The following is a 16,612-nucleotide window of genomic DNA, read 5'->3' on the forward strand; positions in this document are numbered from 1 at the left end:
GAAAGCAGCCACAAAAACTAAACCTGATAACTGGAGATTTGTCACTTGACCTTTTTGTTTGTGTTAAAAGTTTCCGTCTGTGAGTGGCAGTAAGGTGTCCTACTGTCAAAGCAGGTGAGGCTTGATTTATACTTGGTTGCACGGCATGGGTGTTGCACACTGAAAATAGCCAATCTCACAACGCATCGCGCTGTAGCGCTTTGTGGGCTCCTAGATCGCATATTTTCAGTGGCACCGGCACGCAATCATGTATAAATAAGGCTTAAAGCTCTCATGATCATGACATCAGAGCACCATCTCTGTTGAACTGGATATCTGAGAGTAAATAGGAGACATTTTTAATATATATATATTTATATATATATATATATATATATATAAATGACCAGAAAGACATTATCAGAAGGCACAACATAACAATGGCTGCTCGGCTAGGAGACTGTAAACATGTTCTCCTACGTGTCTGGAGAGAGCGACTATGGAAGCATCAAGTGTTTCCAGAAGGCAGTGGGTCCAGTGGTGCTGGAAGTGACTTGAAAAAAAAAGAAAAAAAGAGTCTGTTTAAAAAAAAAAAAAACATCAAAGAGATAACGGCACGATAAGGCTAAGAACACAACACCTTCTGTGAATATCTTACATTGGAAGGAGAAGCAGCATTGGATGGATAATTTTTCTCTCTGATTGTGACACTGATTCAGCAACTCACCAGACCATGTGAGGAACAGTGTTTCATCACCATCCATTCCCGCCATTGGCCAGTGAAAAGTTGAAGCCGTACGATCCTTTCCATTGCCTCAGCGTTAAGTTTTCATAAATTGGCTTATGTTGAGAGTAAGAACAAAGCCTCTTCGTATTACCATTCTCTTCTAAAAAAAACATTCTGCCCTCCAAAAGAAATGTAGGCAACAAACACAACCCTAGGTTTTGGTTAAAATTGTCAATGTTATTGGAGTGTTATCGCCCCCTGTGTCTCTCACTGCAGGTCAGGTGGTGGCAGCTATCAGCGATGTGCAACGCTGGCTATAAGTCTGCCAAAGCTCCACTGACTGGCTGAGGGAGGTGCACGGCCATTGGTCACCAAAGTCCAATCCAAACAGATTGCTGTCATGTCGGCATTCATTAGGCGTCGTCGTATTTCTGCAGGGCCTCCTCCAGCTTGCCTGTGATGTTCTGGAAGAAGCTGATCTGCTGCTGTAGGTAGTGCTGCATCTGGGTCTTGAAGTCGCGCACGCGGATCTGGTGGAAGTGCTGGATCTCGGCCAGCGTGGCGAACGAGATGATGTTGCAGCGCTCGTTGATGCCTTCAGCCTGAGGTGCGTCCATCTTGCCCTCCTCCACGTGCTTCTGGCTCTCCTTCACCTTGGTCAGAGCTCCTGTTGGGGGACAACAAAAGGTTGTGTGGGTTACTTACATCAAGGGTTCAAAACGTCCATGTCAAGGACCCCCAAATAGCGATAGCCTCTGGATGCAGCCCCCTATTGGAAGAAAAAAGAAGTATCCCACCTTGAAAGTGGTTAAACTTCAAAAAAGATACATATTTTTTATGATTTATGATTTCCTTTTCCTTTAACCATTAACAGCCCACAACTTAAAAAGACTGTCCAATAATATTGCCTCATGAGAGTGGATTTCATTTTTAAATAACTAGCAAGCTCTTTGCTGATAACACTCCGGGCATGGCTATAATTAATAGCAAATTGGTTTAACCTCTGAACCTGACTAAAAATACTGCCAAGGGGCATGAGCTGTATTGTAATGTCTGTGAGAACCGCATCTGTGAGCACAGTTAAAGAATGTGTGTGTATGTGTGTGGGGGCGAGATCTAAATATATCCAGAGATAGATTAGATCATCACATAAACAATACAAAAACAAAACAAAGGCGTCACCATTTAAGGGGATGTTTTCTGTGTCTACCAAATTCATTGGAATTAACAAAAGGATACTAGGTTTATCTAATTGACAGCCGTTTTCAGTCCGCCAGTTTGTTTTTGGAAATGAGAGCACTGTGATCATTAATTACATCTAGGGATGGATGCCTCTACATTTAATTGTCACAATTAATAAATGATTTCACGTCGGCGCATGACTACCTATCTGCATGGACACAGTTAGTTGTGCGAGTTGTGTCCAATACATAGCTATTCTATGCATCGACATAGGTCTATCAGTTAAAGCTATTTGGTTCACACACTACCTTTCTAATCATAAGCAAAGTGTGTAGTACAGTGGTTTTCCCCCAGCTTCCTTAATGTCACCTAAGGCATGCCACAAAGCTCCGTTTTAGGCCACAGAGAGAGAGAGAGAGAGAGAGAGAGAGAGAGAGAGAGAGAGAGAGAGAGAGAGAGAGAGAGAGAGAGAGAGAGAGAGAGAGAGAGAGAGAGAGAGTCTGATGGAGCAGACTTAAATTAGCTGGTCTATCAGCCTGCAGATGGGTATTTGTTTCCGTCTGTTACATACCGGTATACATATTTTATCATCCAAATGCATAGTCCTGCATGCTTATATACAATTATTGCGTGAGACTGTACCGGTAACATGAATCTCCCGTCACTTAACCGGTTATGCTGGCAATTTATGATAATCATTTTTTACCTGGCAATATTCCAGCAGAAATACAGCTTGAGGCCATATTCTTTTCAACCATACAGAAGGTACCAGCTGTTTTTCTTTTAATACTAGGAAACGTCTTGTGGTTGCCACCTTCTTGCCTCTCTTGTATTTGGGGAATGTGCTGTATATGCAACGCATGCGTCAGCTCATTCTCTGCATTTGTTGGACACCGTCTATCATAGAGCCCCGAGATTCATAACTGGTTGTAAAACCTCTCACACACCACTGTACCCTGTATTATTTAGTCAAATGGTCAGCATGCACAGAACTGCACACTGTTATCTTTTAATTTATAAATCACTCGCTGCCCAGTTATCAATCCACTTACATATTATGTAAACAACAATGTGGCTAATATAGCCTACCGTCCCAGGGCTTCATCACTCTATCCGTCTCAGTCCGTAGTACTGAACTTTGTAAAAGAAAAGACCTTCTCCAACTCTGTTCCTCAACCTGGACCACATTATGGCAGGAACTGAAACTATCCAGCTTGATTCCTCTTGAACATTTAAAACGTATTTTGCAAAAGCAGGAAGTTCACCAAGCGGATATAAGTTGCTTAGCATTTTTACAATTTTATGATCGGTTTTTCATCTCATCTTTGTACTGAAGAATGTCCCGTCTGTCTGCAACTTTGTGTGTATTGCTTGCTGCTGTCTGACAAGGTCTCTCTTGAGAATGAGACTTCTGGTTTCAATGTGATTACGTGTTTAAATGAAGGTTGAACAGGATCAAGATCGATTTTTGTCTCGGAATGGAGACATAATGAATTTTGAAACACTTGACCACATCACATACAGAAAGCCCTAATGGAAATTGCAGCACACCTCAAGAGGAAGCCAGTAGGAGGTGTACCATAATGTGCAGTGTGATTGACTCATCCAAATGTGTCATGTTATTCTCTCTAACTTATTTCTTTTCTAAATGTATTGTAATCTTTTCCACCTCATTCGAATCATTATTAGCATTGCGGAAACACCTGGGGGCTCGGCTTAAAATACTGGTTATTTATTGCACCTGCAGTATGGGCTATAGCAACCGGCCATAACATGGCGGCACTAGTTTCAACTGTTCAGCTTAGTTTGGCGAGTGCTAGAGAAGATGTTTAACCCAGTGGCTTTTCACATTGCAACAGGATGAACCTCACGCTCTGTCGATACCGTGGTGGTTTGTTGTGGTGTAAGAGGTGACACACATTCACACGTACACGTATCCATCACATGCCACTGCAATTCTTACTGCACTACTTAAACAAACCTGTTATACAACATGGGATCCTTTTGCATTGTGTTGAATAAGAACATGCTTCAAAAGGGTTAAATGCAAATTTGTATGCAAAATTATACTGGTGGTTTGAATATAATACATTTTTTCTCTTATATATCAGACTCGTTCCCCTTTTATTAAAGCAAACACCAAGAGGATTGCCAAAGTACTGCATCACTATTGCTATTCAATGACAAGGCCCAAATATGTCCTGACCTCTGTGGGTTGTATCCTACTTCCCTGGCTGTAAATGAGGTGAAGTATTAGCATATATCAACATCTGGCAACATTTACACAAACAAGGAGTGTTGACACAAATGCTACCTATTTGCCTTCATTCAAAACAGATGAGAACAAACACAGGTGAGGCTTTTGGAACTATAACCCAACCGAGAGTAATCCTTTGGGAGGAGGGCGTTTTTAAAAAAAATACTTTATAAGTCAGAAATGTAAACACCAAGTGGTGCAGTAAGTCAGACATGAAGGCTAAAACGATAAGCTTGTACCCTCAGGCAGACCCTTCTAAACTTCCTGCACTTCCGCATCATGGGACTCAGTGTCATTTAGTGGACTTAGTCAACAGTCACTGCGATTAACACCTTGTCAAAAGTATGATTCAGAGAGCTTGCTTCCTGTCAAGTGTCGCCTCACCACTTCTTAGAAGTGATGACCTGGGTTTGTACTCTCTCTGCCTCCCTCCCTTCTTTTTTTAAGCAGCACATTTTCAAAGAGCAACATTTTTATCCTGGAATCTGAGCCTGTTTTCTTTTTTCTTTTCTTTTTTAAATGTGGCACATATTCAAAGGTGCACATCTTTAATCCTGGAAACTGAGCTTTTGGAATTCACCAAAGCATCGCATAAATGTCCCAGCCAAGTTCAACCAAATGCCTTCTGATTTTCCTCTTTGGGCTGCACACAACGTGGTCAGGCTATAGATGGACTACTACACACCAGTACACACTAGTACACAAAGCAAGAGAAACATGCTGACGTTCTCTAAAAGAGACACTTCCCACCCCATCTTCCTAAAATCTGCATAGTCTGGCATTATCTCCCTCCGCTGCAGTTTAACCTAGATCTGTGAAATTCCTCTAATGCACAACACATTGAGCAAGGCAGAAAAAGACACACTAACAGGGGAAGAAAGCTGGCCGACGTGAAAGACAGAGGGAGAAACATTGGGAACAAACACAGCTGTCCAAAGACTTTGGGGGGGGGGGGTCTATTCCCTACTCAACCCCTATATACTTACTTGGTCGGGGTCCCCCAGGCCCCTATACTTGGCCCACTCCTTTTTCCCTCTACACCAAGTCTCATCGCCGAAAAGAGACGATCTACAAACTCACAACAGATTGCAGAGATTGCAGATCTGTTATTTTTCACTGAATGTTCATGTGGTTAACCACTTCAACGCTTCATTGTCCGGCGACCTCAGGGCTCTATCCTTGGCCCGCTCCTGTTTCCCTCTACACCAAATGTCTTTGCCGAACATAGCAAACCTACAAGCTCACAACACGGCACACTGTGAGCTTGTAGATCAGCCATTTTCGCCAAACGTTCGCCCCCCAGAATAGAGGAAGCTAAGGCACAAGATGTTAAAGGTCTGTAGCTTCCTGCGTTTTAAAAGCCCACTAATGGACTGAGGTGGAAGCAAGATTTATTTATTTATTTTATCGTGGAGACTTTACGGGAAACAGGCAGGAGTTCAGTGATGAGTTCAGTGAGGCTAATAATAATGTGGACCAAGTATAATGCACAGAGACCCCAGCAAATTCACAGCTGTCAAAAATGTGCTGTTGTGAGCATAGCATAACACATGATGCAAGAGTAACAAACAATCTTTGTCCACTGCAAACAACACATCTCATAATTTGTAAAGCAGCTCTCCCTCCGTGCAAAAGAATGAAGAGTTTTATATTTGGTTGCACGCCAGGGCCGAACTCCGAAAATTGCTGATCTACAAGCTCACAACGCGTCACGATGTGAAACGGTGTGAGCTTGTAGATCTGCATAATAGCCAGCAGCCCACAGGCTTCGACTGCAAATGCCACCGTAGTTGCAGAGCTTCACAAGGTGCGAGTGGGCATGCGCATGTGTGTGTGTGTGTGTGTGTGTGTGTGTGTGTGTGTGAAAAATAGAAATTAGGCTTCTATGGGCTTAACCCATTAAAACCCGGAAAGCATGTCATTTTAGATTTTAGTGTTGGCTATTCAAAAATAGCAGATCTACAAGCTCACAGCGTGTCACTTCGTGCCACGCTGCAAACTTGTACATCTGCTATTTTTGAACAATTCTTTTAAATCTGAAGGTGTGAGAACTAGTACTGATGTAGAATTGGCCTCAGGTCTTAATGGGTTAAAGAAATAGGTCACCCGTGGTGACATGCCACCAGAGGAAACCATTCCTGGATGAATGCACGCTGGTGGCAGGGTGCTCTCCTGCTGTGGACAGGACGATGCTGCCAGGACGACCCTTACGTAATCACTGGTTACACAACACTGTGCCTCTGCTAGCCTGTGACCTAGGACTGGGCGATATGACTTCAAATCAATATGTGAAAATAGCATATCTATAAGCTTGGCTATTTTCGCTATGTTTGTACACCACCAATGTATAATACAGGGTTAAGTGGTTAACACTAAAGTATAAAAAAAAACGTACTAAGCAATTATTCGGTTACTGTTACTAAATATCGGTTTCGATATATTTTCGGTTAATTTCCCAGCCCTATTGTGACCTGACTTACAACAAAGGTGCAGCAATCACTGTTCTTCCACGCTCCCTCCCACCTTCCTCATCCATTTGTGCTTTAAAGAGTCCAAGAGTTAACAACTACAGTACATACTATATGCCAGTGATTCTCAACCTTTTTCATTTCAACGACCCTCACTTTTAATTCATTATGCATTAGTCATCGGACCCCCATTTAATAACTTATTTATCTCTGGGACCCTAATCTCTCAAGACAGATTCTGGCAGCAGAATCTGTCAGTACCACTGCCCTAAACAGGAATAAACACAGAAGCACCCGGGAGGAAGTGGACTAAGAAAGGGGAGGAGCCAAACCAAGTTCCTGTTTCAACACAAAAAAAAGGAGGTGGTGCCCCCAGAGGCAAAAACTAAAGGAAAAAACCCAACCTACGATGTAAAACCCTCACTGTTATTTTAAATCTGAGACTACAAATGGATCCAATTAACCAAATGGACCCATTTGGTTAACCATAAAGAGTATAACAAGTCCATTTGGTTTCCTACTACCTATCAATCATTTAGCTGGGGAGTGGGGACCCCCTGAAACCCCCTACAAGACACCTGGGGGTCCCTGGACCCCACCTGGAGAACCAGTGCCACTGTATATACTATGTACTATATCAAAGCGTTTTGCAGAGACTGAACATTTAATCCCCTTCACTGAACGCTGACTTTGCAAGAAAACCTGACACGGTCTGTGAATCAAGTGTGTTTTCCCTCTGCTTGCCACTCACTGTCCCAAAGAGTCAGCACTGATGGGACAAAATACTACTTGCTGTTCAGTGACGTAGGACCCATGACCACAGCCCTGAAAACACGCTGTCGCCTGAGGTCAGCAGAAGTGTTCCCGTAGGAAGCATTACATTGGCAGCATTAACGGCTTCATTATCAGCCGGCGTTTGAATGAGAACTTGCAGGGACGGAAACGGGAGAGGGCGGGGGAGACCATTTGATGGGTAAAGGCTGTGTTTACAAAAATAAATGTGCTATGAACAGTATTTTAAATGTGCTATCAAAGCATTTGTTGGCTTATGTGGTCACACTTTGAAATGTCCTGTTCCCACTTTCCTTGGGGATCAACATCGAGTAAGGGAATTTAGGTTTGAGTTTTTACCCTCCCAGAAACATTCAGATACTATGACCATTGACCAAAACCACAGCATATCACTAACCTCAAGATCTGAAAACTGATTCAACTACAGACTGAAACATAAGAAAACAATGTGCCCTAATGTCATTTACGCTGCAAAGCTAAATCAAAACATTTAAAAGGCACCAAAGTGCAAGATGTGTGGGGGGGCTAAATTATTTTGTATTGAAAGCAAAGCCAGATATGTTGGCAATATCATGAGTTATGAGCGGCCTGACCAGTCTGCACACTAATGGGTGTCTCAGTAGAGGTGGCGATCAATAGAGTGATGTCCAACGTCTCCCTGCAGGGAGGCTCACATTTCACTGGTCACTTCAGTGAGGACAAATAGAATCCTGTCTGTCTGGGACCTGTGTGCTGCGTACTGGACAGATATAGGATTCTAAAAATAGAGGTCAGATTCTGATAGGACTGACCATTCCACTGATATGCGTTTCGTCTTAAAGGCTTCACTAAGGGAACAGCAGCCTACATCACATGAGGAAAGCACTTACATTGTATTTGTAGCTCTTTATTTCCTAAATTTATGCTGGTTTATTTCACATGATTGGAGAGCTGGGATTAACAGTCCAATGCTAGAGGGGGTATTTATTTTTAACAGTGATTCCTTGGGGAAGTATGTGCCACTTCCCACTTATGTTAAGGAAGTGTCTACTTTGGTCTAATGACCACTAGGATGTTGCCTAGCCAGTGGTTCCTCTACTGAGCTACCTCACTGCAGCGGACACCAATAAACATCAAACAATGGATGAGCTTCAGATTGAACCCTTAGCACCGAAAAGGACAAGCAGGCTAAGAGGTTTGTGGTCAGCAAGAGAAAGCAATACTATTAGGGGAGCTGATGTAACAATTTTTTTTAATGTTTGCAACGTCAAAAAAACAACCCATCCATTAAAAAATGGTCTCTAAAAAGGTTTTGTTGCTTTTGATAAAAACAACAATAGGTGAAATAATTATATAAATGTGTTAGAGAAAGACAGAACGGAGGACAGGGGTGGGATAAGGTGAGAGAAAGAGCAGAAGAAAGAAAGATAGAAAAGCAGACAGAATTTCTGGCGGAGAGGCAACAGTCAGTGTGAAAACGTAGGTCTGCCAGTCAGCACAGAGCAGGTTTTCAACTCCCAGCCACACTGTATTGTTTCACCACAATGACGAGTCCGTGAACTGTAGGCTGTCAGCTTTTATAGTGTCATTAGAACCTCCTATTCTTTCATGTACTTTCCTGCTAATTAAAAGCAATTCAATTGAGTATTAGTGGGTTTGGAGAACAGGAGGTTTCTTTAAGATCTCTAAGGCAGAGTGGAAAACATAATTGGACTTCAGACGGCCAACGTCAACAAACTGTGTCTGTAGGGTTATTGAATTTTAACACTGCCTGGCAGCCTGTAGGCTCTTTAACTCACATATAAGCATAAATCAGCATTTAACCACTTAAACCTATACTGTACTTTAGTTGACCTGATTCCCAAGGGCTCTATAGGCCCCCTCCTGTTTTCGCACTAGAGTCTAGACTAAATATCTTTGCTGAAAATAGCAGATCTACAAACTCACTCAAAATCTCGTTGCGACGAGTTGTGAACAGGAAATATAGTTGTGAATAGTAAACTAAGAGCCACTGTTTACTATTTACTTTTTATGATGATGAATATGGACAAATGGAAATATGGAAAACGAAACGCCGCCTGTGGCCATTTGAAAATAGTTAATTGATGTAAATAAGCGATTCCCTGAAACAAGCAACTTGTTCACCCTGTTCATGAGCTTCAATTTAGTTTTCCTGGTACAGACAGACTGCAGACCAGAGATGATTCTGTTTCATGACATCATGGCGTTGATAATGAAGCTAAGCTGAAGTAGTCATATTTTCCTCCACCATTGCTATGAGAAAAACAGCAAGGTGGATGTGAACTGTGAGAAAGGAAATGTGCCATAAGCAGACGCCTCAAAATAAACGGGGGGACACATTAGCAATTGAGCAACTTAAATGCATTACAAACAGACAGAGAGAATGAAAAGAATTGAGCAAAATACAATAGGTGGCATATTTGTTCTCTTTTTAACTGCTGCTACAGTATCCTGCTGTGGCTCTTCCAGTGTTAGTTACAGTGTGGAAAAGGCCTCCGTCTCTTCGCTCAGGCAATTCACTCCCAACGGGAGGTTTTAAGTGTTCAAGCTTAATCAGATGGCAAAAGCTTGGCACCACAGTTGAACAAAAACCAAAGTGTTAGTAAAGGCAGTATGCTGCCTTTCTGTGCACAGCAAGGATTTTTTTTGTGTCTTTGTACATTAAGCAGACTTTCGATAATCAAACCAGATTTTATCATTGCAATTAGTCAAGGCTTATCACACAATATTGTGTATTTGCTTATTTGGATGGCATGCAAACAGCCTTTAGTGACTAAGCTACTTGTGTTACAACCCCACATCAAAACACCGCCTATCCTGTTTTCAAACAATTGCTTGATTGGGCAGTGAATACGCCTACTGTTTGAGGGGAACCAAACCTAATTCCAGTATTTCCACAACTTTTAAATGACAGGCTGTGTGGGAAATTATTAATGACTAGGGGTGCAACATTCATTCAACAAGCTTTAAGGCAAATGGCTGTTTACGGTGTCTACTTTGGTTCAGCTTGGCATGCAAGCTCCACTCTAAAGGCCATAGTTGTCTTTCACATAGCACATAAATGTGTTACATTCTTATGTACTGTAAACGTTAGGGAGAGCCTCCTCTAAACAGTAACCGCTACACTGCACCCCTGGCAACACTGTTGCCACTCGTGGAGTGATATTTTTCCACACAACAAGAACAATCATTGTTCTTCTTGGAGAGGATGGCAGAGATAGCCTAACATTGACTTTCTGTGGAGAAATGGGAGAATCGGTCATTCACAATCTTGTTAATGAAGAACAAATGTTTTACAGTAGGTCACTTTGTGATAGACAGACCATTTTCCTGGCATTAGAACCATGTAATAGGTCATTGGCCATGGAAAATCAAACATAACATCAGCTGAATGGGTGCCGCCCACATGATTCAGCAGTGAAGTGTAACTAGGGGAGTACACGTGGGTCTGCTTCCCAATGCAAACATTCCTTATTTGTATTGCAAAGTCCTTCTGGCTCTGACGGTGATGACTGGCATCCAGTGTTGATATGTCTAACACAGACAACTACACCAGTCTAACACAGACAACTAGCCTAATGTTGCATGGGTGAGGAAAGTCACTTATTTGTTAATTTGCCAACATTTGCTTGTATTTATGATGGCAAATAAGATGTATGATTCCAAATGTATTGATTTGACAAGAAGTACAGCATTTTTCCGTGTTGGTGTCTTTTAGTTTTGGTTCTCCCTGCTTGAACAGCCACCCCACCAAATCAAGCGATCAAGATTCCTTTTGTAAGGTCATAGTTGTTCAGTAAGTATAACAGCAGCCTGGAGTACCTGTCTGCTTGTTATACTCATATTGTGTTTCATACATGACATGACTCATGTCATGTACAGTATGAAACACAACAAATATCAAACATAGCCTACATATTGTTCATAAAATAAAGAAATAAATGGAGAGTGGATTTACAGTGAGTGTGTCACGTGTTTTCGTCATAGTAGACTTTACCTTTCTGGACATGGATGATGTCTGGGTAGTTTGCCAAGTGGCCTTGGTAAAGCGCTAACAAATCCATGATTGGGTCGAGATCCTTGTGTGGTTGCTCAGCAAAACACTCTCCGATGGCCTCGTACGCCTCTCCAGTGAAGGAGATAGCTTGGTTGAGACCAGTAGAGTATGCCTGTTGGTCCATCTCAAAGGCCTGGCTGAGGACCTTGAACGACTGCCCCACTTTTTGGTACTCTTTCTTGAAACCGGTGATCTGCTTGCGGGCAAACTCGTTGACAGTGGCGTTGAGCTGCAAAGCGCTATCATCCATCCTCTTGGTGAAGGTCTTGAAGCCATCAATTTTGCTCTCCACCTCCTGGAGGTCGAGTGGGGCGGCGGGGGTGCTGATGGTGAGGAAGAAATTAGCCCCCACCATCTCGTCCTTCTCAGCCTTCCTCTTACCCAGCTTCCATGATTTCTCGTCCGTGCTGTTGCAGGTGAGGAAGTGCTGGAACACGTCACACCTGGCCAGGACAGGGTGGCTGGTCATGTGGTTCATCCACCAAATGAGGCCCTTCCTCCTCTTAGAAATGAAGTCTTCCTCAAAGCGCCCGGCGGCCTGCTTCTCTGGGATGTGGGGAATCGAGATGACAGGGAATTTCTCCACGAGCCGGGCATACAGCCAGTCGAAGTGCTTATACCGCCTGTTCACCTGGTTCTGTGTGTGGGTGGGTGTCAGCTTGTAAGAGATGTAGCTTTTCATGCCCTTGAACTTGGTCAGCTTAGTAGGGTCATCGATTGTGCAGCCAAACGGATATGGGTTCTCCTGCCACTCAGGACCATATTGGCCCATCACCACACATATCTTGTCCCCGTCCTTCACAAAACCAGCTGCTTCCCCCAGCACAAATGCTTCGCCTCCTGACTTCACAAAGGTTGAAAACCTATTCAAGTTTCTACTGACCGTGGCAGAACTCTTTGCTTGCTGTGCATTACCTCCTCTTGCCATCGAGGCTATCGACACCCTGTATGTGGACGCTCCGTTGCCTTCGAAATCCTGATAGCTCCCCCCCACAGTCCCTGGCTCATCGGCAACGGTGGAGCTGTCATCCCAGTCATCATCCCAGTCATCGTCGCTCCCTTGGCTGGTCTGGTGATAAGTGTTCTGCTGCTGCTGCTGCGCCGGGGGCGAGAAAGTGGCGAAGACAGGTGCCGATGCTTTGGAGAAGTTCTCAACTTTGTTCTGAAGCGAAGCGTCTCCTACGGTCGGGACGTTGGCGTACCGTGAGTCCTGGTGAGAATCCCCCGATGTGTTGCTGTTGTTGTTGAACGTGGAGCCGCCGGCGGCGTCGCTCCTCAGGATCTCCACGTAGGACGCAGGGATCAGTCCCCTCTCCCCTTTGCCGTTGGAGCCCTCAAGCCAGCCTTCGATGTCCTGTTCGCTGTACAGAGTCACAACCTCGTTCTCCTTCACGGAGATCTCCCCCGGGTTCTCGGAGGTGAAGTCGTACAGTGCTCTCGCCCGCAGCGCCATAATAATCACAACTATTAGGAGGCAGCGGTAGCGCCGATCAGAGAAGCGGCTGTAGCTGCAGGCGGGCCAGTCAGTCAGCCAGTCAGCCCACCAAAACCTAAACTATACTGGAACTCCGTGTACAAACTTTAACAAGGCTGCAATTTAAATAACAACACGCCAGGAACCTCTCTCAACGCGCTCCTGCTTTCAGATGACTTTTACTCCATTTTGTAGAAAACGTACGCAATACCTGTCGTTGCACATATGGCCAGAGATTGCAGCGATTTCCAAAGTGAAGCGGGTTTATTTACATCTGTGCTCCCCAGCCTCTCTGCCTCTAGTGTGTCGCGCTGCGCAGCAACGACCACATACGTAATGATTGTGGAGAGCCGAGGGAGGAGCCACCATGCTGTCATTTGTCACACCACCGCCGTATTATTGTGTGCTTTGTAGATTGGAATTATTATTATGACTCAGTCAACAGTCAAAGACATAGACAATAGGCCTACACCAGTGGTTCTCAAGGAAATGACCCCCAAAATGATATGTATTTTGCTGCGGACCCCCCATCGATTTTTTTTTTGTGAAAGGGATTTTTCAAAAATAGCATATCTACAAGCTCGTAGCGCGGCACGGCACTTAACTAATTTTGCTGGGGACCCCCTGGTACCCCCCAAGACCCTATTCCAGTTGTGTCATCACTTCCAATTTCACTTATTTATCCTTTATCCTGTATGAGTTCTCTCTCCTGATAGGATAAACATTCATGCTGACCTTATAATATGTATTGTCTGTGTATGCCTATTAAAGAGCTGGGCCCTGTTACTGAAAGAACACAATGATTGATATTTCAATATAAAGCTATGTTAACACTTATTTCAACAATAACACTTACAGTAGTTCGTTACAGTAGGCTACTACTGTTAGCTACTACTGCTAAACTACGACTAGGCCTACTACTAGGCTACTACTATACTAGCATAATAACTATAATAATACATTATAGATTGAATGGAAAACAATAGGCTACATTACATTCTTTTTCAACTTTGCTGGGCACAACATGACTAACATTCTTAGCTATTCATAGCCATGAAACAAGCCCCCTCATCTCCCCACCAATACTGGCTCTCTGTAGTTCAAATCCAGATAAGATAGCAAGGCTGAGAACATTCAATGTCCCATCACCTGCATGTTTTCTCCACACAAAAAAAAATATATTATACTGTAATGATATCATATATCAATAATCATGACAAGCTGCCCACGTAATTATAGCCTATCTAATTCAGGAATTGGAAGCATAAACAGGGGTAATATTGTTTCTAGTTTACAATGTTATAAACAACCAAGCCATACTCAGAGTTAGGTCAGATTACTTTGAAATGTAGCCGGTTACTGAATATTATATTACATGGCAATTATTGTAATAAGTAAAGTATTCCCTTACAAAACAATTGTAATCTAATATGATTATTTTTGGATTACTTTCAAAACATACATTGAAATAGCAGACTTTTTGTCTTTAATCCTTTCAACATTTGCAATCATAATTTGCAAATGAAACATATTGCATGTTCAATATATCTTGTTGGCCAAAACAAATTTTGTAACCCTTTTTTCACCCGGTGCCAATTTTCTAAGTGATCCTGGGCACTACACTCCCCCCACCAGCCTAGGGAGCCCAGGGCCGAGCTCATGCCTCCTTCATTGCATGAGAGCCAAGCATTTAAGTTACCCTCTTAAACATTCTGGCATGTACTGTGTTGTTTCTTTTGTTCAAGTCTTTGTGGGTGATTTTCTTCATCAAAGGCCACAGGGAGGAGTTTTCTATTGTAGGGCAAGAGGAGCACTTGTTCAAAATGTTCATCTGTCAATCAATCCTCTGGGGGGTAGATTGTTGCCATGGCTGAAGAGTTCAACAGGTGCACTAGAGGGTAAGGTGGTGTTGGATTTAAGAAAGAGCCTCTTCACTCTTGGAAAGTCATGCAGTCCAGACTCCAGGTTGGTTGACAAGATTGCATATATTTCCCTTATTTTCTGTCCACAAACAGAACTGTGGGATATTTGCTGTTGCAATTTTTGCATGCCGACTGTTGACTAATTATTGTGTAATACATGTGACCATTGCTGCCAGAATGGTGCCAATGACATCAGAGAAAAAGTGTGTTGTAGGCTATATTCTCTATATTCTCTGTAGGCTATATTCTCACTTTTTCAAATGCATTTAAATAGCGCCTTTCTCCAAAGTGCTTTACAATGTATTTCACATCCATTTTACTGATTGATTGAATACTTTATTAGACATAAATGCAAAACAGCACGAGTACAGTCATACACTTGGTCTAAAAGGATAACCCCAAAAAGTCCTCCATTCATATACACACATTCACACACTGACGGCAGAGGAAACCATGCAAGGCACCAACCTGGTCATCGGCAGCAGTTAGGGGTTCGGTATCTTGCTCAAGGCCCTTGACATGCAGCCAGGAGGAGCCAGGGATTGAACCGGGAACCTCCAATCCAACAAGGCCACTCTATCTCGAATCCTGAACCACTGCTGCCTCATTTCTTCAGAATTAGTGTGGGGAGCATTCCAAATAAGCATTTCCTTTCTCCCAGGTCAAGAGCGAGGACGAGTGGCTTCAAGAACTCAGCGTATTATTTCAAGAAGGCAATCTCATGGGAAAGCATCTTGGCAATTTCAAGTACTATTTTACTGGAGTATTTCCAATTGTCAGTACTTTTACTTCTAGCCTACTCCACTACAACTCAGAGGGAAATATTGTACTTTTACTCCACTGGAAAACTGGCAGAAAAAAACTCCTTAGACAGACTTAAGAAAATATACTTTCTTTATTAATGCTCATAGTGTGCTCGGTGCTCATAGTGACTTTTAGTCCACTACAATTATTTGAAAACTTGAGTTACTGTGTAGATTGTGTTTATTATTACATTTTTATTACATTAACCACTTCAGCCCTATGCATTTTGGCCATTTGAAAATAGCCGATCTACAAGCTTGTAGATCTGCTATTTTCAACATATTTTTATGCATTTGAAAACTTGTGAAATGGGACATTCTGCATAATGAGTACTTTCTACTTTTGGTACTTTAAGTACATTTTGATACCAATACTTCTGTACTTTTACTCAAGTAAATTTTGAATTCCGGACTTGTAACAGAGTATTTCTACATTGCAGTATTGACACTTTTACTTAACTAAAGAATGTGAGTACTTTTTCCACCACTGACAGGGAGTAGAGGAGAGGCTCAGAACACAGCCCTGGGGGGGCTCTTGTGTTGAGGTTCAGTGGGATAGAGGTGTTGGAGCCCATCCTCACCACCTGGTGTCGACCCGACAGGAAGTCCAGGATCCAGATGCACAGGCTGGAGGTGAGTCCTATAGTTCCTGAGCTTGGTGTGGAGTCAGGAGGGTGCCATGGTGTTGAATGCTGAGCTTTAGTCTGTAAACAGCTTTCTCACATATGGTGAAAGCTGTTTACTAGACCAGACCTAGTAAACAGCCTCCAACCAGGTGGGTGAGGGCGTTGTGGAGTGTTGTAGCTGCATGTGTCGTCTGTAGATTCGTTTTTGCCAGTAAGCAAATTGTTGAGGGTCCAGGGTGGGAATGAAACAAACCTTAGTGAGTATGGGCTACATGCTGGATCTTTGTCTGATGCGAGTCCTCACACACCTGTAGAGATTCTTTGG

General features: G+C 43.0%; 1 protein-coding gene across 1 annotated transcript; it reads right to left on the reverse strand.

Moving 5' to 3' along the window:
- Positions 1-569: 569 nt before the first annotated feature.
- snx18a (sorting nexin 18a) lies at positions 570-13,242 on the reverse strand. Its single transcript, XM_084055306.1, has 2 exons — positions 11,403-13,242; positions 570-1,373 (listed from the first exon to the last, which is right to left on the reverse strand). Exons 1-2 carry the CDS (start codon positions 12,913-12,915, stop codon positions 1,120-1,122), a joined length of 1,767 nt encoding a protein of 588 aa, XP_083911432.1. The 5' UTR covers positions 12,916-13,242; the 3' UTR covers positions 570-1,119.
- Positions 13,243-16,612: the final 3,370 nt, after the last annotated feature.

Source organism: Gymnoscopelus microlampas (assembly GCF_963454915.1).
Source record: "Gymnoscopelus microlampas genome assembly, chromosome: 4".
Lineage (NCBI taxonomy): Eukaryota > Metazoa > Chordata > Actinopteri > Myctophiformes > Myctophidae > Gymnoscopelus > Gymnoscopelus microlampas.